At 46.3% G+C, this 21641-nt stretch overlaps 1 protein-coding gene across 3 annotated transcripts in view; it reads right to left on the reverse strand.

Annotated features, from left to right (window-relative positions):
• Window positions 1-21641, reverse strand: part of REEP1 (receptor accessory protein 1) — a 98733-nt gene that overhangs the window by 5124 nt on the left and 71968 nt on the right. Inside the window, exon 8 of one of the 3 annotated variants that reach the window (XM_065405636.1) lies at window positions 4055-4206. The exons of the other annotated variants lie outside the window; for them this stretch is intronic. Within the exon in view, the coding sequence (XP_065261708.1) occupies window positions 4055-4206 (152 nt within the window). The remainder of the gene's footprint in view (window positions 1-4054; window positions 4207-21641) is intronic. 3 annotated transcript variants of the gene reach the window in all.

Raw genomic sequence — 21641 nt, forward strand, 5'->3', positions numbered from 1 at the left:
CATGGTAGCTGAATGAGTATAAAGTGATACAACATACAAATCACTTTTCAACGTCCTGTCAAGTAGTTAGATTTGCTCAACACATAGGGCCAAAATCTGCCCTGGTTTAAGGGAGAACAGATATCATTGGCTTCACTGTAAATTGTGCCCGCTTACACCAGGCCTAAGTAGTGTGGGCCATCATCACGCAGCTTAACCTGGCATCTATGACCCACTCCCATTCTCTACCAGATAGTACCCCAAATCTGCCTTTGGCCCCAATCCTAAAAGCCTTACACCAGAAAAACTCTGAATGAAATTAACAGAGGTTTGGCCCGAGTATGGTCTGCAGGCTTGAGCCTCTGGCAGTTTGTCGCATGGCTGGCAGATCTAGCTATCTGTGGTATTTACATGGCCTCCATTACCATAGTATCTGAGCACCTCACAATCTTTAATGCATTTCTCCTTGCAACACCCGACAGCTAGGGCAGTGCTATTATCCCCATTCTACAGCTGGGGAACTGAGGCACAGAAAGACTAAGGCCCAGATCCCCAAAGGTACTTAGGCAGCTAGCTTCCACTGATTTCCATTTGAAATCTTTGGGGATCTGGGCCTATATGACTTGCCTAAAGTCATAGAGATAATTATGGCAGAGCAGACTGGAAAGCCCCCAACCACTGGGGCCCACCCTTCCTTTTTACTTCGGGAATAGTCAGGAGATAATTTCTAAATATTTCTCAAGTCCTCTTGTCTTTCCATTAGTTTGCAGTTACCCACAACTGATCTGGAACGAGTATGTATTTCCAGATCACAGCAGAGACAACTCCATTTCTGCTATTTTACCTGTTTCAAGCTTTACAACCAGACTCATGGGTTAACTCACAGATGGCATTTAAAGGTCTCTGCACAGAATTATAGAATCATAGAATTGTAGGACTGGAAGGGACCTCAAGAGGTCTTCTATTCCACTCCCCTGCACTCAAGGCAGGACTAAGTATTATCTAGACCATCCCTGACGGGTGTTTGTCTAACCAGCCCTTAAAAATCTCCAAAGACAGAGATTCCACGATCTCCCTAGGCAATTTATTCCAGTGCTTAACCACTCTGACAGTTAGGAAGTTTTTCTTAATGTCCAACCGAAACTGCCCTTGCTGCAATTTAAGCCCATTGCTTCTTGTCCTATTCCTTATCACAACTTTTTATGAAAACTGTTCTCATGTCCCCTCTCAGTCTTCTCTTCTCCAGACTAAACAAACCCAGTTTTTTCAATCTTCCCTTATAGGTCATGTTTTCTAGACCTTTAATCATTTTTGTTGCTCGTCTCTGGACTTTCTCCAATTTGTCCACATCTTTCCCAAAATGTGGACACAATACTCCAGTTGAGGCACAGTCAGCATGGAGTAGAGCGGAAGAATTACTTCTTGTGTTTTGCTTACAACACTCCTGCTAATACATCCCAGAATGATGTTTGCTTTTTTTGCAACAGGGTAACACTGTTGACTCATATTTAGCTTGTGATCCACTATGGCTCCCAGATCCCTTTCTACAGTACTCCTTCCGAGGCAGTCATTTCCCATTTTGTATGTGTGCAACTGATTGTTCCTCCCTAAATGGAGTACTTTGAGACATCTCAGGTCTCCTCCCAGCTTCTCATGTAATGCCAATGCCAACTGCTTCTCTGTTCTACTTCTCTTGTGTTTTAAAGACATCAGATACCCAGAGGAGGGAGTGGGGGGGAAGAAGTCTTTAAATATTTGCCACCCTTTTAACGCAGGCAAAGGAGCTCCTGGCAGAAAAGCTGTGACTTTCCAAAGGGGTGGGGGGTAATTTGGCTTCTTAGTCCTTCAATGCATGAAAAAACTACAATCGGTTCTAGCACTAGCTGTTACCCTCCTCCGTATACCCCAGACTTGGATTTAACTGAGCTTTGGGTGCCAGGGGAAATGAGTTGGGGATGGTTTCTAAGAGGGCCCAGAGGTTCATGCTCTGTAAAGTGAGAGGCTGAGACCAGGCACTGTACAGAGAAGCACTCTGCTAGTCCACCTCAATCCCGACCTGGGACAACCCTGAGGGTCCAGCTAAATGATGTGAAAAGACCATGAGGTGCATTATACTGGATCAACCTATTCGTTCATCCATTCCATTACCCTGCCTCTGGCAGTGACCAGTATCTGAGGCCTCTACAACATAAACCTAATATCCAGTGGGACCCATTCCATTATCTTTTTATTATGAATTGCTTATATTGCTATAGCACCTTCCAACCAAAGCTCATACCACACTTTGTGAACACTGTTTAATTTAGCTTCTCAATCCTTTTGTGAGGTAGGGCGGGCCCATTATCCCATTTGTACTGATGAGGAAACTGGTACAAGAGGTTTTGTTTAGACACTACACTGATGAGTTCATTAGATTAGACAGATGATTTGCCCAATGTCAGAGGATGTCTGTGGGAGAGCTGGCACTAGGACCCAAGTCACCCAGGTCCGAGGCCTGTGCCACAAGCCCATGCTCAATGATCTCTTCATCTCTGAATTCCTGAAGAGCACTACGGACCTAATGGAAAATAAATCCGAGATAGAAATATCAGAACTGAGGCTTCCAGCCAGAAGGGCAGAACTTGGAGAGGATCCCACTGGAGCAGCTGCAGAAGGTTATCCTGGGTATAAATCCTGTGGCCTTCATGGATCCTGCACTGTGCGTGGAGCTGCCAGAGGCATAGACACCATGTCTGGAATAGGAGCCATCCAGGGAATAGATAGAACATCAGAGGAGTAGATCCCACAGTAGCTTTGGAGAGGGCTGCTACTGGGGCAGCAGAGCTACCCTGACAACAGAGAAATCATTGCTGCATAGTTTTGGGATGCTTCTTGGGTAGGGAGGGGAGGGCAGGGCTCTGTGCTGGGGGCCCACTTCACAGTTTTGTCTGTGAGCAGCCATCTTCTCTCTTTCCCTTCATAGTAGCATCAGAGAGAGGGGACAGCACCCTAGCCTGAGGAGCTACCATCCAGAGGCAAGGAGACTTCAAAAAGTCCAGGTCTCTTCTCTCCCTTGCCACCCACAGCAGGGCCAGGGCTAGGACCGGCAGACAGCAATTCAGGGAGTTAACATGTAGCATAACTGGTGAGAAGTCATTGAGATTTTCAAAATTCCTCCCCCGTTAATGATCTCAGGTATTATTAGAGCCATAGATAAGGACACTTTAGAGCAACGAGTATTATTTTTAACCCAACAATATCCCCTTTCATACTCTCTCTTTGAGCCAAGTTAAGAGTGTAACTGTTCTGACTTACCCATTGGCAGAGATTTCCCACCTTTGATTTCTTAGGACCTATATCCGGGCAGACAGCAGCTGCCTCCATTTCCCCAAAGATCTGGAAGGCTTCCTCATGTCTACCATCTCTGATATCTTTTAAGTATTATTCCTTTGACTTGTCTGCCTTGTGGCTGTATTTCCTATGAACATGAGTGATGCTAAAACCTTTTCTGGCAGAGCACGATGTGTGCTCTTGTATCCTTTATATGTCTGTCTGTCCTTGTTACAAATTAAAGCATACTTGCTAATATAGGCCCATCGAAGTAATGAAATCAGTGGAAAGACCTATTAATATCAATGACCTTTTCATTAGGTCCATATTGAATATGTATGGATCTGGCTCTGAATTCTCCCAAAGTTTTGGGGTGTTTGGATCTAGAGTTTTGGTCCTGACCCATCTCCCCAGCTGTCTTCCCCTCAGATATGACAATAAAAATTCCCCTTAAGTAAATGCAAAGTGAAATGGAGAGTTTTGTATATCTCCAAAACCTCACATCCAAACACCTCAAAACTTTGGAAGAATTCAAAGCTAGCTCCTAATTTTGCAGCTCTGATTTGTTCTTATACATGTGGAACTTAAACTCCCATAGGGAGATTCCACACCTGTAGGAAGCACTGAATATCCAAGCCCAGACCCACCCTGACAGACTGAAAGTAGAATGTTGGCCTCAAACAGTGTTTCCATTCCAAAGAGAGATGTCCTTCTGGAAATCCAGGCAACCTTGCAGGTTGCAGCACCTTTTCCAATATGGAAGTACCTCAAGAGGTTGTTCCTTCTTTTTGAGCCTTCTGTTCTTGACCATGTGATCCAATAAATCATGCTCTTCATCATCTGAGAACACTAAGTCTTTTGTTTCACAGTTTGCCTCACGAGGCTTTTCACACGCATCATCCATGTCTACCTCAACCACTTACAACAGCATTTTAAAATCTACATGGTGAAAACAAAGGATAAGGAAGGTCAGTGGTGACTTGGCTTCTGCTGTTCATTTCACTAATCCCACCCCAAAGCCATGCATCTTCCAGAGAGTAATAGAAATGGAGTTGATATGTCACACTCTAGTAACAGTGGTTGTGGTGTCAGAAACCAAAGTGGCCCCAGCTTATGGTGTGTTTATAAGTTGTGTTGGACTTTTTAAATGGAATTTAGACGAATTTAACAGCCCATCTGATGTTCTGTAGATTCCATAAGCAGTTAGGTGTAATCATATTTGGATCACAGATCAATGAAACGGCTAATCACTCTAGGAAAGCCTTTCTGGCAGCATATTGATCTGAACAAACACACCCAGGGAACATTTTCAACTCAGCAAAAAAAAAACCCCAAACTCGTAACTGAACCTGAGGAATTACTTAGATCTCCTCTTGCATTGTCCACTTTGGTTGTGTTCACACTACAGAACCGAGCCATTCCTGGGTGAATTAGTATGGCTGCACTAGCAGTAATGGTTCAAGATGCCCATCCTAGCCAGGCTGCCTTGTGTTCTGAACTGCTACAGTTTTGACCCATGTTTAGTGCTCTTCTAATTCCGGTCAGTTGCATTGCCCTCAGGACATCTATTCCACAGTTCCTGGTACTGCTTCCAGAAAGGAGTGGATGCTGGGAGATTTCCAAAGCCACTCTGACTACAATCAGACCTCGCTGATGTAACTGAATTTGGCCCGCTGTGTGCAGATTGAAAATGTTTGTTTAATAGTTAATGTCTGTGCAGCATTTTGAACTTTTTAAGTGCTATATAAGTGCTATTATATGGAGGGAGTTCGAGTCATTAGCAGTACTGGCAGATTGTGGTCCAAGGCTGCTATGGTGTATCCAGACAGTTAAATATGATGATATTTTTAATGGGTAGTACAAAGTATGAATCAATGAAATGGTACCTAGCTCCAACTAAACCTCCTACCACTCTACAGACAATTTGCTATGGTACTTTTATAGTGAAAATGATGGCTTATATCTTTTCCATTCTGAATTGTCTTGGGCATGGAAGCTTTTGCTGCTTGTACAAATATTAATGACAATCACTGGCTCAAGGTCCAGTTAAACTAAAGATTTTTTATAATCATCTAAAACAGCATAAAAATAGCAATTTCTACCTCTCAGACTGATGATAAGTGCACAAATGCGGTAATAAAAGGATCCTTAAATTCCTGATAAGTATACTTAGCATTTTAAGTCTTCAAAGTACTCAACTAATCATTTGTCATGACACCCCGTGAGTTACATAAGTATTACCACTAGAGCTGTGACACTTTTTTTCCCCTTAGAAAAATGCATTTTTCACGCCTCAAAACTACTTGTTGAATTTGGGACTATTTCAAAATGTTTTGTTTCGACTTTTCAATGCCAAACAGCATTTCCATTTCAAATTTAGCCAATTTTTTAAAAAAACACCCAAAATGGCTGAAGTTAAACAAAAACTCAAACACCCCCCATCCCTCATTTGGAGTCAACCACACACATTATGGTCAACCTGAAACAAAATAAAAAACAAAATTGTTTCAGTCAATTAGAAACAAAAAGTTTTCAGGTTCTGCAATTTGACCCAAAAAATTGATCCAGTTTGAATCAAACCCCAAACCAAAAAATCCATTATTCACTCAGCTCTAACACGACCCTTATTACACAGATGGTGAGACTAAGGGCTTGTCTACACTGGCACTTTACAGCGCTGCAACTTTCTCGCTCAGGGGTGTGAGTGCTACAAGTTTCAGTGCTATAAAGGCCTGGTCCACACTAACCCCCCACTTCGGACTAAGGTACGCAAATTCAGCTACGTTAATAATGTAGCTGAATTCGAAGTACCTTAGTCCGAACTTACCGCGGGTCCAGACGCGGCAGGCAGGCTCCCCCGTCGATGCCGCGTACTCCTCTCGCCGAGCTGGAGTACCGGCGTCAACGGCGAGCACTTCCGGGATCGATCCGGGATCGATTTATCGCGTCTAGACAAGACGCGATAAATCGATCCCAGAAGATCGATTGCCTGCCGCCGAACCAGGAAGTAAGTGTAGACGTGCAGTGCCAGTGTAGACTATTCCCCTTGTGGAGGTGGTTCTTTTATAGCTCAGATCCTAGAGCTCTGGCCATTGCCTGTTGAAATAAACTAATAGTTCCTGAGAGTCATGATCTTAGTCCACGAGATCAGGTTGCCTCTCCACATACCATAGTATCCTTAAACCATTAGATCCTGCTGCCTGTATCAATTTATCTGTCATCTCAATAGCTAGGTCGGAATATGGCTCTAGTGTTTTTTAGTAAGTGCAGTAAACATCTATTTTCCCAGCAATGTCAAGCAGTGTCGAAAAATGTTAAAACAGAGAGGCCAGGGACAATGCTGATTTCAGGTTTTACAGATGATTACAGTTCTAAAAAAAAGTGTGGAAAAATCGTAAGTATTCTCTAGATCACACTATAAATAAGTCTGGGTACGTTTCATTTTCATTGCACAGCATTTTTTTCTGACACCTGGAAAATGATATTTTCAGGAAGAGCTCAGTTTTACTTCATTTTGTTAATAGAGCATGCAAGATGCCACACTGGTATTAATCACTTAGCCACCATAATTGCACTTAGCCACCATAATTGCTCAAAAACACAATTTATATGCGGGCTCTGTTTACAGCTGTGTTTTAAGTTCACTCCATCTCTAAAGGGAAGCACTTCAAGTGGGTGCCCTTATTAGAATAAAAAACACATTACTGTACAGTAATGGTTCAAATTATCTCCATCACCCCAGTAGAAATATGTACGATTGTAGCAATATTAAATATCTATGATTCCACAGTGTCAGCCAATCAGCTATTTCCTGTATGGTGACATCGTTCTCAAAATCACCAATGAAGAACTTGAAATGTAGTCTTCCGGATGGAGATTGGTTCAGTGGAATAGTGGCTGACCTATCTCTAAAGTACTGCCTTCCTTTCAAAGAAATGTAAGGACTGTAGGGAGCTAGACTACTACAAACTAGACAGAAATAACATTTTGCCCACCTATATATAACATCTCCCATCTGAAAGTCCTGTGCACATGCACCCCACACACCTCCTGGGTGTGGTGTTCTGTCCCATCTAGTGACACTGAGACCACTTAGAGAGAGATTAATGAGTTTGCTCTACAGCCTGAGCTAAGGACCATATGGCTTTTAGCTCATGGAGTAGAGCTTCATGCATTTAGCTCCAGGGGTCCCAGGTTCAATCCCAATGATCGGGGTCTGTTGGTGTTACACAAACATTAATAAAGCCTCTCACAGGGGGATATTCTCACTTTATAGCTGGGGAAACTGAAGTATAGGGAGGGGAAGGGATGGACTTGCCCCACGTCACACAGTGAGTCTGTGATAGAACTAGGGATAGAATCCATGTCTCCTGTCACCCTATTGTCTGTTTTAGCCATAAGACCATCCTTCCTCCTACACTGCTGGGGCCTTAAACAAACCTTGCATTAGGAGGAACCCACATTTTACTGAACTTGTTTGTAGCCTTGCCGTAGGGAAGCCTCTGAAAACAGGCAACTCCTGTAGCTGCGGGGTCATCACAGAAGGTTGGCTATGCTTTGGAAACTAATTTTCAGTTTTTATTATATAACATCCTAGCACATAAGGACAATATCCTGCAGGCCTTACTTGAGCAAAATTCCCATTAACTTCAAAGAAATGATAAGCTTTGGTCCTTAAGCCCATCTATACTGGGGAAACATTCTAACTGAGTTTAAAACTGGTCTAAGAACAATAGTGTACAGCTAGTATGAGGCAGTGTAAAGCAGTCTGATTGTTTCCTGTTCAGTAAAAATGGGTCAGGCTGCCTTAAACCACCTATAACCAGGTCTATACTATGGCGCTAATCATTTTTAGAATCAGTTTAACTGAACCAGTTTTAGAACCGGTTAAAATATTTCCCCAGAGTGAGCAAGCCCAGTTTCTACCCACTCCCAAAGAAATTATAATCTTTTGTCTTGGAGCACCCCCTTCGTGGGTGGAAGGGGTCAAATGGGGGAGTGTCCAGGCTCAGAGCTCCAGTTAGGACCAAGCGCTTTGCCGGGGTCCCAGCTGAGGCTGAGAGCTCGACCCTGGCCGGGGATGTGGCGGGGCCACAGAGCTTTTCCGGTCTCGGGGCCACAGCGGGAGTGGGGGATGGACCGAGCAGGGGGTGGGGCTTGGAGGGGAAGAGGTGGAGCGGAGGCGGAATGGGGGTGAGGCTGTGGGGGAAGGGGCAGAATGGGATGGGGCTATGGGTGGGGCCGCAGGCGGAAGGGGTGGAATGGGGGAGGGCTCAGAGCTCCATTTAGGGCCCAGAGCTCCACTGCAGTCCCAGCCGAGGCTAAGAGCTCGACCCCAGGCAGGGCGAGCTCTCAGCCCCCCTCCCCTGGCCCCGACTGAGCTCTCAGCCCCCACCCCATCCCGCCCTGGCCGGGGCCACGGAGGGGCTAAGATCAGCGAGCGGGTGCGTGGCCTCAGAGGCGGGACGGTGGCCAGAAGAGGCGGAGTAGGGGGCTAGCCACTCCCAGAGGAAGCTTCACCCGCCGCCCCTGGAAACATGCAAACTTTACATGCTCAAGTGTGCTCAGCCCCTTATCCCTAAAGCCAGCATTTCCCCAGACAACAGAAGACACCGGGAAGGGACCAAGAGCCCTGACAATCTCTGAGCAAATCACAAATTTCTTAGGCTCACATTGTTGCTATTTTCTCTGTCTCTCTCTCTTTTGAATTTGGGGCTGGTACACAAGTGCCAGAGGACAGCCTATCCCCAGGACTGGTACTCCCGGAGCAGCAGCTGCAGTGCTCCACCAGCGGGCGTGCCTTTACCCTGCCCGGCAGGCAGCCCTCTCTAGAAGTGTGACGGTTCAGCCTCCAGCTGCTTTAGTCCTTTACCTCTTTTTGCCGACTGACAATGAACTCTGTCGATGATGGTGATTTTGCTAGATGGGCTCTTGTCCCCCAGGAATTGGACTGAGACCCTCCAACTCACTTCACAGAAGCCACCAAAAACCTGCCAGACTTTAGCCACTTGTGTTGTGCTAGCAACTCGGACTCCAGAGGGGGGAACAATGACTGTTGAAACCCCCCTACTCTGTGGGTTTTGGACCCAGGAAGTACCTTCCATGGAATCCAGAGTGGAGGGATAGGATGTGCCATGGAGGTGACTGATCGCACACCCTCTGCAATGCAGCACGGAGGAGATCTGTGTGCAGGGGGGTCCCCTCCGAACACAGATGGGGAGAGCAGTATTCTACAGTTGTCATAGCTATAAAGGGAAGGGTAACAGCTCTCCTGTGTACAGTACTATAAAATCCCTCCTGGCCAGAGACTCCAAAATCCTTTTACCTGTAAAGGGTTAAGAAGCTCGGGTAACCTGGCTGACACCTGACCCAAAGGACCAATAAGGGGACAAGATACTTTCAAATCTTGGGGGGGGGGGGGAAGGCTTTTGTTTTGTGCTCTTTGTTTAAGGGGTTGTTCGCTCTTGGGACTGAGAGGGACCAGACATCAATCCAGGTTCTCCCCATCTTTCTAAACAAGTCTCTCCTATTTCAAACTTGTAAGTAAAAAGCCAGGCAAGGCGTCTTAGTTTTACTTTGTTTTCTCAACTTGTAAATGTACCTTTTACTAGAGTGTTTATCTTTGTTTGCTATACTTTGAACCTGGGCTAGAGGGGGGTCCTCTGAGCTCTTTAAGTTTGATTACCCTGTAAAGTTATTTTCCATACTGATTTTACAGAGATGATTTTTACCTTTTTCTTTAATTAAAAGCCTTCTTTTTAAGAACCTGATTGATTTTTCCTTGTTTTTAGATCCAAGGGAGTTGGATCTGTATTCACCAGGAGTTGGTGAAAGGAAGGAGGGGGGGGGGGGGGAAGGGTCAATTTCTCCTTGTTTTAAGATCCAAGGGGTTTGGATCTGTATTCACCAGGAGTTGGTGAAAGGAAGGAGGGGGGAAGGGTCAATTTCTCCTTGTTTTAAGATCCAAGGGATTTGGATCTGTATTCACCAGGGAATTGGTGAAAGGTTTCTCAAAGCTTCCCAGGGAAGGAAATGGTGGCAGCGGACCAGAACTAAGCTGGTAGTTAAGCTTAGAAGTCCTCATGCAGGCCCACACACTTGTACCCTAAAGTTCAAAGTGGGGATACAGCCTTGACAACAGTTGTGCTCCAACACAGCACAGCGTACACTAATGCCACAGCAGGGCTGTTACTGAAGAAGCGCTGCCAACAAGAGTGTCAATTAGTGTCAGCTTTGGGGGTGGTTTCTGTGGCTGTGTCGGAGAAGGAGAAGAGAAATGGATAACGGCGATGGAGGTAAATTCTCTAAACCAGCTTCTGTTGTAGGAGAAACTAAGAATAAACAGGGAACTTGGTACTTCATGCAAAGGGCACTAGCCTGAATAATAATTGCTGTGGGAAAAGATACTGAGGCAAAGAGCATATTGACGAGTGCAAGACAGCTTGATTTGTTTCTGGAGAAGGAGTAGATTGAGGGGTATAGAAATACATCGGGACTGACATGCTCTTTGAAAGGGAGGACACGTGGGGCTGGGTGACCTTTTCGTGCTTCCTAAAATGTTTTATTATGATCTGAAGCTTTGGTGCAGGATTTTAGGTCATCACCACCCATTCCCCTACCAGCTGTTCTAGCACAGAGCATTTCTGTAGACACTGGAGGAACAGCCTATAATCTCCTTCAGTGTGGCCACTATAAGTGTTTCACAGACCGGTCAGTAGGTGGCTGTATCTGAGCAACAGTGGCCAGCCAAATCCCTCCCCCTCCCTCACCGATTCCAGACATGCTTAGGGCCACACCTTAGCCTGAACGACATATGTGTGGATGGGGTCTTGGCCTGTCGCATTTACTCCTGCGCATCTCCAAGCAGACGTGCATGTATTGCTCTAGGAAGCAGCATCGCCTGGCACTCGAGAGAGACTGGAGCATTCCATGGTGAATTCTATGACTCAGTTCCCAGAGCTGAGGCTGCTGCCATGATTACAATAACTATAAGCCCGTCATATACAGGGGTGTCTCCCCTCAGGCTGCGATGATCACCAGGGCAAGTCTGTATCTGGCTGCTTTTGCAAGCGAGAGCTTTAATTCGCTCAGAGGGAAACAACATTCAGCAGCACGCTGAGGCTCGATGCTTCAGACATTTAAAATTAGACCAGGCAAAGCACTAAGACCTGGGTCCTCAAAGGTATTAAGGCACCTAACTCCTACTGAAATCAGTGGGAGTTAGGCACCTAAATATCCTTGAGGATTTGGGCCTAAAACCCCAATTGTAAAAAGCACTTATGTACATGCTTAAGTATTTTCCTGAGTCCGGGCCTAAGCTAGCAGAGAACAATTGTGTACTTACTGACGAGGAGATGGAGAACATGACCTAATAGGTCGTGGTCATGTCTAATGTCTATGATTTGATGTAGGCTGGTAAATCCTCCTTGAGAAAGGACTAAACCCATTATGCAGCAGCAAAGGAGCTTTGGTAGCAGAGCACTTGCTCAGCGATTGCTTTGTTATGGACAGGACTCTGTTCTCCTCTACACTGGTGAAAATCCAGAGTAATCTCACTGGATTTACACTGGTACAGCAGAGATCAGAACCTGGTCCCATATGTGATCGGTGGATGAGCAAAGGACTCATTTTGCCCAATGACATGATCTCCTTACTGATTAAATTCCCATAGGAGAATAGGATAGTCAGAGTCACATATTGTATCAGTCACATGTTAGAGATCGTATTACTATAATGCAAGACAAGGTCGCACAAAAGCAAAATCTCATCTTCTTTGCTGTGGGTCACTCATCCTACTTCTTCCATACTGGTTAATGAGTCAGTGAAAGCAGCATAACATATACTATGGAGCTCGATCCCTTTACGTGCATTAGATTCAAAAGGTATTCATTTCCAGAAGGTAACTGGACAAATCACATGTCTCACAGCAACTGTTTCATTGCCAAACCAAGAAGCCAAGTACAGCCACCCCCACACACTGTACAGCAATCATAAAAACAAAGGGAGCCAGGAGGGTATCTAGTCACATCATTAACGGAGTCATCAGTTAATGAAAACACATCCCACAAATGATTAAGGTGTTAAGTGCAAGGAGGAAGTTAGTCTATTCTAAAGATCTCAGAGGAAAAGTCATGCAAATCTGTAACACTTACATCAGAGTCCCACAATAGTCACATAGAGAAAAGAAAAGAATAAACTTTTAGGGAAAACATTTGTGGAAAAATGGAACATTGTTTCAGAGCTCAGAAATCTTCTGCAGAGTATCTTCATCACTGTTTGTAATACCAGTGGTTAAACTGTAGTTTATTAAACTGAAATGCATGTTTTAATGCTCTATTGTTAAAATGCTTGGGCAGCAGACGTACATGTTGACTTTCTATATACATAACCTCCCGTTCCCTGAATTAAGCAGGGTACGTATTAAAATATTTTAAAAGCCTAGAGAAACTCATGAGTTGTAATTGCAAGGTAAAGTACTCACGTTTCTGTTCCTATATAGCATCCCTGTCAAATTTGGCCCAAAAGTTAGGTTTTGTAACAAGAGGTTTAAAAACAAACAAAAGGGGGAAAAAACAACCCTGCAACCAGTAGAAATTTTCTGTGGTTTTAAATTCCACTGTAAATAGTTTTTGAAACCAAATCAATATTGCCCTGCATTCTGCAGGTGACAGAGAACCTATAAGTGAAACTGACTAGGAACAAAAGTAAAACTGACGAAGCTATTTAATTGTCCTAATTCAAAAATGCAAACAAACAGCATACATGTGAAAAGTCAATTCGATTTTTAAAATTCTTTCCATTTCAGTAATCTCAGGGGTAATTTGTAACATGCTAAAAATAAGGATTTGGGCATATTTGTAACATACTAGCACATGATTGGTTAAAAATGCACAATTTGGTGAATGTGCCTTTAAGATCATGATCAGCTGTATCCTGTGAACACTGCCACTGGTTGTACATGACATGTCTCCCTGCCTTGTGGGGACTAAATTCAGCCACACAGGAAAACATCCAACAGTATTTACTGGGAGAGCTCCAGGAGCTGGCTTTACACTGCAACATGTGGTGCATGACTAACTGAGTCTGCCAACCAAGGCGGGGATCCCGTGTGACAACTGCGCTGTTGCTTTAAAGGAACACATTCTTGTATTGGTCATCCATTTGGGAGCAAAACCCTCCAGCCCTTGCTCAGGCAAATAGTCCATTGGTCACTAACATCTTTAAATATTTCTTACACTGTTCCCAGTTCTGGATCAGTATTTTACTGATAAGGGTCCCTCAACAAAAGCACAACGTTTGCTATCATAACAGCGCTCCTCACAGTTCTGCTTATTAAATCTCTTTCAGATGTAGTTATTGGCTACCAGAATTGAAATTGCGCATCAGTGCAAAAGTATCTGATAAGATTAGTTGAGCTGAGAGTATTCAATTAAAAAAAAAAAAGCTTTTATTTTAAAAGTGCAAATTCCAAGCAAACTTGTTTAATATCCCATCAGGGTTTGTGCATTTTCCAGACACAGCCAGCATCCTACAAACAAGCATGCATCACTGGGGATATTAATTTAATCCTTTCTGAAGATCCCCGGATGGAACCAAGTTACGATTTCATGGTATCAATGTTCCCTGATGTTATAGCCTGATCTTTCAACAGAGCCTTAATATAGTAGAAGTAAATCAAAGACTTGTTTAAAAGCCACTGGCGGGAACTTTGCCAGAAAAGACATACCACTGAGTCAGAGTAAGAAAGGCTGACACAGGAACTGTCAAGAAGACACATTTTCATATCTATTGTGGAACCCATTTACAGTGGGCTTGGAGTTAGTGAAACTGTTCATGGAAAAGGAGGATGAATGTCCTGAATTATATCAGTACCCTGCAATGTGCAGATTGTGAGGCCAGTTAGAGTGAACAAATGCATAATTAAGCTGTTCTGTGAAACAAACAGCTTCAGTATAAGAGGGTTCCACTGTAGTTTGATACTGACAGATCTACCTGCTATCTGGAGTGATTCCAGTGCATGCTTAGCCCACCCTTTATTCTGTCTCTGAGAGAATCAAGGGGTTGCAGATTAATAAAAAAGGTAAAATACATTCCATGACACCTGTAACCAACTGCATGCCAACTTCTACTCCACTGAAGCCAATGGCAAAAATCTCATCTGCAGCAAAGGGAATAGGACTTTGCCATAAATGGTCTGGCTTATGATATTTTTTCCTGGTTTTTTTATTATTAGAATAATATCTGTTTCCTGAGTAATGTTGTGTGATGTGAATGACACTCGTGGAGCATTGCGCATGGAGCAAGAGCAGCAGATTGTTCCTGCAATGCTGTTTTCCAATAAAAATAATGGTTTTACATTTGGGGCAGGGGCTGTTTTTTGTTTTGTGTTTGTGCAGCGCCTAGCACCATGGAGTCCTGGTCCATACCTTGGCCCCTGAGACACTACATTTATATGACTAAATGAATGAATGAGCAGGTTTCCATGAGAAAAATAATGGAGTCTTACATGCACTTGCACTGATGCTATTGCTCTCATGGTTACAGCTGCACCATGGCTACAAATATCAGGGGGTAGCCGTGTTAGTCTGTATCCACAAAAACAACAAGGAGTCTGGTGGCATCTTAAAGACTAACAGATTTGTTTGGGCATAAGCTTTCGTGGATAAAAAACCCACTTCTTCAGATGCATGGAGTGAAAGTTACAGATGCAGGCATTATATAATGATTATTATATAATGGCTACAAAGTGGCTTCTAATTTTCCTAGTGTAGACAAGCCATGTGTGTCTCCCTCTTTAAACTATAAACTCTTTGGGGCTGAGACTATATTTATTCTTGCATCTTGTACAGCACTGAACACAATGTGTGTGCTAAATGAGGATAAATAACTTCCATTGTTGTATGCAGTGTTATCGTAGCCCTGTCGGTCCAAGGACATTAGAGAGACAAGGTGGGTGAGCTAATATCTTCCATTGGACCAACTTCTGTCAGTGAGAGAGACACGCTTTTGAGCTTACATAGAGCTCTTCAGGTCTGGAACAGGTACTCAGAGTGTCACAGATAAATACAAGAGGGAACAGATTGTTTAGCATAAGTATGTAACACATATTTCAAGGGACCATTCAGTCCCTCCAGTCATAGGAGAGAAAGTGGGGAAGGAGGGTGTGGAGGGGGGAAGGCAGCTGGGGGGGTTATTAATAGGTTACAGATTGTTGTAATAATCCATAAATCCATTGTCTCTATTCAGTCCATGATTTTTAGTGTCTAGCAAATTTATGAATTTAAGCTCCCAGGCTTGTCTTTTCAAAGTGTTGTGCAGGTTTCCTTTGAGGATGAGGATCGAGAGGTCAGATACAGAGTGATCTCTTTGTGAAATGTGTTCACCCACAGGGGTGTGGTGTGTTTGTCTTTTATTGTTTTCCTGTGTGAGTTCATTCAAGAGCGTAGTGATTGTCTGGTTTCACCCACATAGTTGTTATTGGGCATTTAGTGCACTGGGTGAGGTACAGCACATGTTGTGATAGGCATGTGTAAGACCCATGGTCCAGAGAGAACCTGCTTCAATACAGAAATAAAACTCCCTCCGACCACACACCCCTTGTTGTTACCTACCACTCCCACTGGAACCCATATGGGATATCATCAAACAACTACAACCCACACTTGATGGGGATCCCATCCTGAAAGAAACCTTTCCCAAACCCCCTCTTCTGGCCTTCAAACAAACCCCCCCCCCCAACCTCTCCAAGCTCATTTTTTCAGAAGCAAACTCCCCACAGACCAGCACACACCAACTCAAGCTGGCACCAGATCCTGCCAGCAGGACAGATGCAAAACTTGCAGACATCTCTCCAGTGCTACAATGATCAACACCCCCCACAATACACATTTCATATCCTGTGCCCTACATGTGCCTATCACAACATGTGGTGTGCCTCATCCAGTGCACTAAATGCCCCAATAGCAACTATGTGGGTGTAACCAGACAGTCACTACGCTCTCCAATGAACTCACAGAGGAAAATGATAAAAGACAAAAGACACCCTATCACCTGTGGGTGAACACTTTTCACAGAGCGATCACTCTGTGTCGGACCTATTAGTCCTCATCCTCAAAGGAAACCTGCACAACCCATTCAAAAGATGAGCCTGGGAGCCTAAATTCATAACTTTGCTAGACACTAAATATCATGGACTGAATAGAGACCCCGGATCTATAGTTTATTACAACAATCTGTAACCCACTAAAACCTCCCAGCTCCCTTCCCTGCCCTCTCTTCCTGTCCCCATGATGACTGGAGGGGTGTTAACAGGCCACTTCACCTTCAATGGTTCTTTGAAATAAGTGTTAACGAGTTAGCTAAACAATCTGTTCCGTCTTGTAGTTAGCTGGGACATTCTTTCCCAGACGTGAAGAACAGCTCTGCAGTGGCACTGGGACACGTTTTGGAGTGGGGGTGCTGAGCTGCATCCCTCTTACCCCTGTCCGTGCCACTCCCCACCCCCTAGACCTGGGGCCGGGAGCAGGGCTGTGGCTCTGGGAGGGGGGGACACGGACAGGGGTAAGGCGGTCGTGATCCCGCATGCGAGGCCGGTGGCTGGGCAGGACCCTGGGGCCGGCAGCAGAGTCCCCGGGCCCCAGCAGCTGGGACCCAGCATGCAGGGCCGGCGGCTGGGACATTGCAGCTGAGCAGGACCCCGGGTTGGCAGCAAGCTCCCGGGTCCGGGCCGGCGGCCGAGCGGGACCGGCAGCTAAGCGGGACCCGGGGCCGGCAGTGGAGCCCCCAGGCAGTAGCGGGCCGGTGGCCAGGACCCCGGGCGGCAGGGGCGCAGGGCTGGTGGCTGGAACCCTGGTAGCAGGGGCACAGGGCTAGTGGCCGAGACCCTGGGTGGCAAGGGCGCAGAGCCGGCGGCTGGGACCCCAGGCACAAAACCTGGGGGTGCTGCAGCATCCCCCACACCCTTACTTCCCACGCCTACGCAGCTCTGTGTAAGCTCAAAAGCTTGTCTCTCTCACCAACAGAAGTTGGTCAAATAAAAGCTATTACCTCACCCACCTTGTCTCAAGGATAAATAACAGCGTGGAAAGCCTTAGCATCTCTCAAGCTCTTGTACAGAGCTGGGTTGGTTTTCTCCCTGCTTTTTGCAGAATTGAGAAAATACACTCACCTAATTTACTCAGGGACCAGTTCACTGAATGACCAAAGCTGTGCTCAACGAAAGAGCATTTTAAAAGGCAAAGCATTCTTTGCAAGTGCATCAGAGAAGTCAGCAATGGAGAATCAGGCCCTTAGGCTGGGTGGGTGAGGAGAGTGGGCCCTGCGAAAAGGAATGGCTGTAGTGGGTGTGGGAGCACTGCAACCCTTTGATCTTTGTGCTGTTGCATTTCCAGGGTGACAGAAGTGCGCACAATAAACAGTAAGTACAAAGGGTGAAGAATACATTTAAAACCCCTTTCACTGCTCATTACCTAAGGTGCCATCAGTAATAAAAACATTTATCAAAGCTAATGTTTAAAATCAAGTTTACACAAGTTTAAGAAGGAAGGTTCTGTACATCTGAGGTCAGGCTTGAGTTATGAGAGATTATAAGTACCGGTTACAAGGTTCTAATACAGCAAGGATTTATTTTTATTTATCTTTAGGTAATGTCCCTTGCAGCCCAATCCTCCATTCATGGCCCACTCAAAACAAAGGACCTTTCCCTCCCACCAGGATAAAGAGCAAAGGAAAGGATATGACCTAGGTCTGGCAGGAACCCATCTAACTGATGCGGTGCTGAAAACAGCGTTGACAGCCAAACCCCCAGCTACAGGGCATGTCTACACGCCCGCCGCTAGAGAGGCACAGCTACAGCTGAGCCCCCAACACTACCGTGGATACCTCCAAGGAGCCCGAGACACAGCCCCTGGCGTGAACAGCGAGCACAAGGAGGATGGGGGACATGTGACTGAGGGAATCCAACTATGCCATGAACCAGGACCTGTTTGAGACTCCAGTGTAGTCTAGTCAGTCCCACCCGTCGAGCATAGGCGAGCCCGATGCTGGGGAAGGAACCTTGGGTAAGCGTGTACATTTATTTCCCATTACAGTGATGGCGTCCCCAACTTAGCAGGACACAGCTAATGACTTTTCATTAATTTACTCATTCTGGAAGAGGTGTGTTACAACAAAGAGAGGTAGAGTTGTTATCTGCTTTTCATTCCCTTGTAGAGTCAGGCAGGGGTCACATGTGGAGCAGTTTGTTTATGCACACAGGGATGTCCCTTGAATCCTCGATGAAACGTTCATGGAGGTACTCTGCAATCCGCTCCTGAAGGTTTCTAGGCATGGCTGCCTTATTTCTACCTCCATGGTAGGACACTTTCCCATGCCAGTCAGCAATAACTTTGGTAGTCACCATTTCAATAAAGAGGGCACATGGGCTCAGGCAGCTTTGGGACACCACCAGCAGCTGTGATCTCGGTGTCTTTGTTACCCTCAGGAGTGAGATATCAGCTAAAATCACCCCCAGTAGAAAATGATGCCAATATTCAGTGCCATTGCCCTATATTCATAGCTTCATGCAACTAAGCAATTCCATCCTCATTTCCCTCACCCTGGCAGGCCATACTCACCAGGGCCGGTGCTGTGAGCAGAGGCAACACACGGGGGGGCATGAGGGGTGACGTGCCCTCCACCCAAGACTGGCTGTTTGGCTTGTACTGAGCACGCTCACACAGACTGACGATGCTCAGTAACACTGCTGAAGCCGGCTGCCCTCTCTCTGCCCCCGCACTATCGCCAGGCATGGGTCATCTGTGGCTGTGATTGGTGCCGTGCACAAGCCCTCTGAAGTAGATGTGTCAATAAGTGTGTCTGGTTTAAAACTTTAGGGGAGCCAGGGATGGGAATTCTGAATCTTCACTTCTGCTTTCTGCTGTGACAATACTGACAATGGTACCTCTGTGTGTTTTATCTGTGGCTGCTGATACTGAGGCCTTGAGGGGTCCCCCCTCCGCACCCGGGGAACACCTGAGCCCAAAAAAGAGGAGAAAGAGGAGGACTCGGGATGACATGTTCAGTGAGATCCTGCAAGCCAGTGCTGCATCAGATCATGACCAGAGGATCTGGAGGATGAATATTACAGACTATACGGAGAAGGAAAGAGTGGACAGGAAAAAGGGCCAGGAGTCAGAGAAGGAGATGCACTGGAATATAATGGGGCTTCTCTGGCAGCAAACACGGATGCTGCAGACTCTTGTGGACCTACAGGTTCAACAATCCCTTTGCAGTCCATGGAGAGCTCCATCACAGCCCCTCCCTACACCCCAATCAACATTCCATGTGGCATCAGGGGCCGCATCCCTACTGCACACCGGGGGACATTAAGTACAAGCACAGCTTCAAATACACTGACCTGTGAGACCCACGACTGCTGTATGTGTAACTATAATGGACATGAATGTTCTTTAAGCTCAGTTCCATACATTTGTTAAGGTTTTGATGTGTTTGCTTTTAACTTGCACAGAATTTTTTTGAAGTGTTTTTTGTTATTCAATAAAACTCTCGTTTGGAAAATAATTCATCCTTTATTAGTTCCCAACATATGCTGCAGAATGGCTGGTGATATGGAAAGCACCCACTCTCTTGTGATTGTACACTTCGACACAACTCAGAGGAGCAGAGACAAACACAGTGTGATCATCATAAATGTGCAGCAAGCATCACAAAATTAATAGGTGCATTGAAAGTGTTATATCCATAGATGTGCACCAAGCACCACACAATGCCTAACAGGCCCTCAAACTGCAGGGCCAGGTAGAGCGCAGTGCACCACAACACGTCACGGTGGCTCACTATATTAAAATGCTCTTTCAAAGCCTCCCTGAGCTAGGGTTACCATATTTAAAAAATAAAAAAAGAGGACACTCCACAGGCCCTGGCCCCGCCCCTTTCCCACCCCCGGCCCTGCCCCCAACTCCGCCCTTTCCCCGCCCCTTCCCCAAAGTCCCCGCCCTAACTCCCCCTCCTCCCTCCCAGCCACGCAAAAAGGGCTGCCCGAGCGCTACCGGCTTTACGGTTTGCCGGGCAGCCTCCAGACCCTGCGCCCCCGGCCAGCGCTTCCCCAGCGCAGCTGGAGCCTGGGAGGGGAAGCGCCCAGCCGGGGGCGCAGGGTCTGGAGGCTGCCCGGCAAACCATGAAGCCGGTAGTGCTCGGGCTTCAGGCAGCCCCTATGCCTCCGGACCCTGCGCCCCCGGCCGGGCACTTCTCCTCCCCGGCTCCAGCTGCTCTGCTCCTCCCCTCTCAGACTTCGGCTCCGTTTAAGAGCCGAGCTGCCCGAGCCAGCGCTACCGGCTTCGGGCAGCCCCCCTTGCCTCCGGACCCCAGCCGCCGGAGCAGAGCAGCTGGAGCCGGGGAGGAGAAGTGCCCGGCCGGCGGCGCAGGGTCCGGAGGCAAGGGGGGCTGCCCGAAGCCGGTAGCGCTGGCTCGGGCAGCTTGGCTCTTAAACAGAGCCGAAGTCTGAGTCAGGGGAGGAGCAGAGCAGCCGCGGGAGGGGAAGTGCCCGGATGGTATTTTTCCCGGACATGTTCGGCTTTTTGGCAATTCCCCCCGGACGGGGGTTTGATTGCCGAAAAGCCGGACATGTCCGGGAAAAAACGGACGTATGGTAACCCTACCTGAGCCATACAGCTCTGCATTGAGCTCTCCTGATAGCCCTTGTGTCTGGCTGTTCATACTCTGCAGACTGCTGCTCCATCTCTGCTCTCCACCCTGGCAGCAACTTTTCCCCCTTTGCTTCAATCTACCAAAAGCGCATTCAACTGTCATTCTGCACCAGCTGGGCCAATAGTTGAATCTTTCCTTGGTGCTGTCAAGGTGGCCTGTGTACGGGAGTAAGGGATTGGTTGGATCACTTTTGGCATTTCAACATCACCAATGGGATTCTGCCGGTCGGGAAAGAATATCCCTGCTTTTAGTGTTCTGAACAGTCCTGTGTTCTTAAGACGTGAGCGTCATGCCCTTTTCCTGACCAGCCAACACTGATGTCGGTGAAACGTCTCTGGCGATCCACCAGCACTTGCATAACCACAGAAACGTAGCCATTTCTGTTGACGTACTCTGTGGCAAGGTGGTCTGGTGCCAAATAGGGATATGCATGCTGTTTATCGCTCCACTGCAGTTCGGGAACCCCATTGCTGCAAATTCATTCATTATACCCTGCACATTGCCTAGAGTCACAGTCCTGCATAGCAGGAGACGATTAATGGCCCTGCACATTTGCATGACAACAGCCCCCACAGTGCATTTTCTAACCCCAAAATGATTTCCCACTGGTAGCAATCCAGTGTTGCAAGTTTCCACAGTGCAATCGC

Source organism: Emys orbicularis, chromosome 5 (assembly GCF_028017835.1).
Source record: "Emys orbicularis isolate rEmyOrb1 chromosome 5, rEmyOrb1.hap1, whole genome shotgun sequence".
NCBI lineage: Eukaryota > Metazoa > Chordata > Testudines > Emydidae > Emys > Emys orbicularis.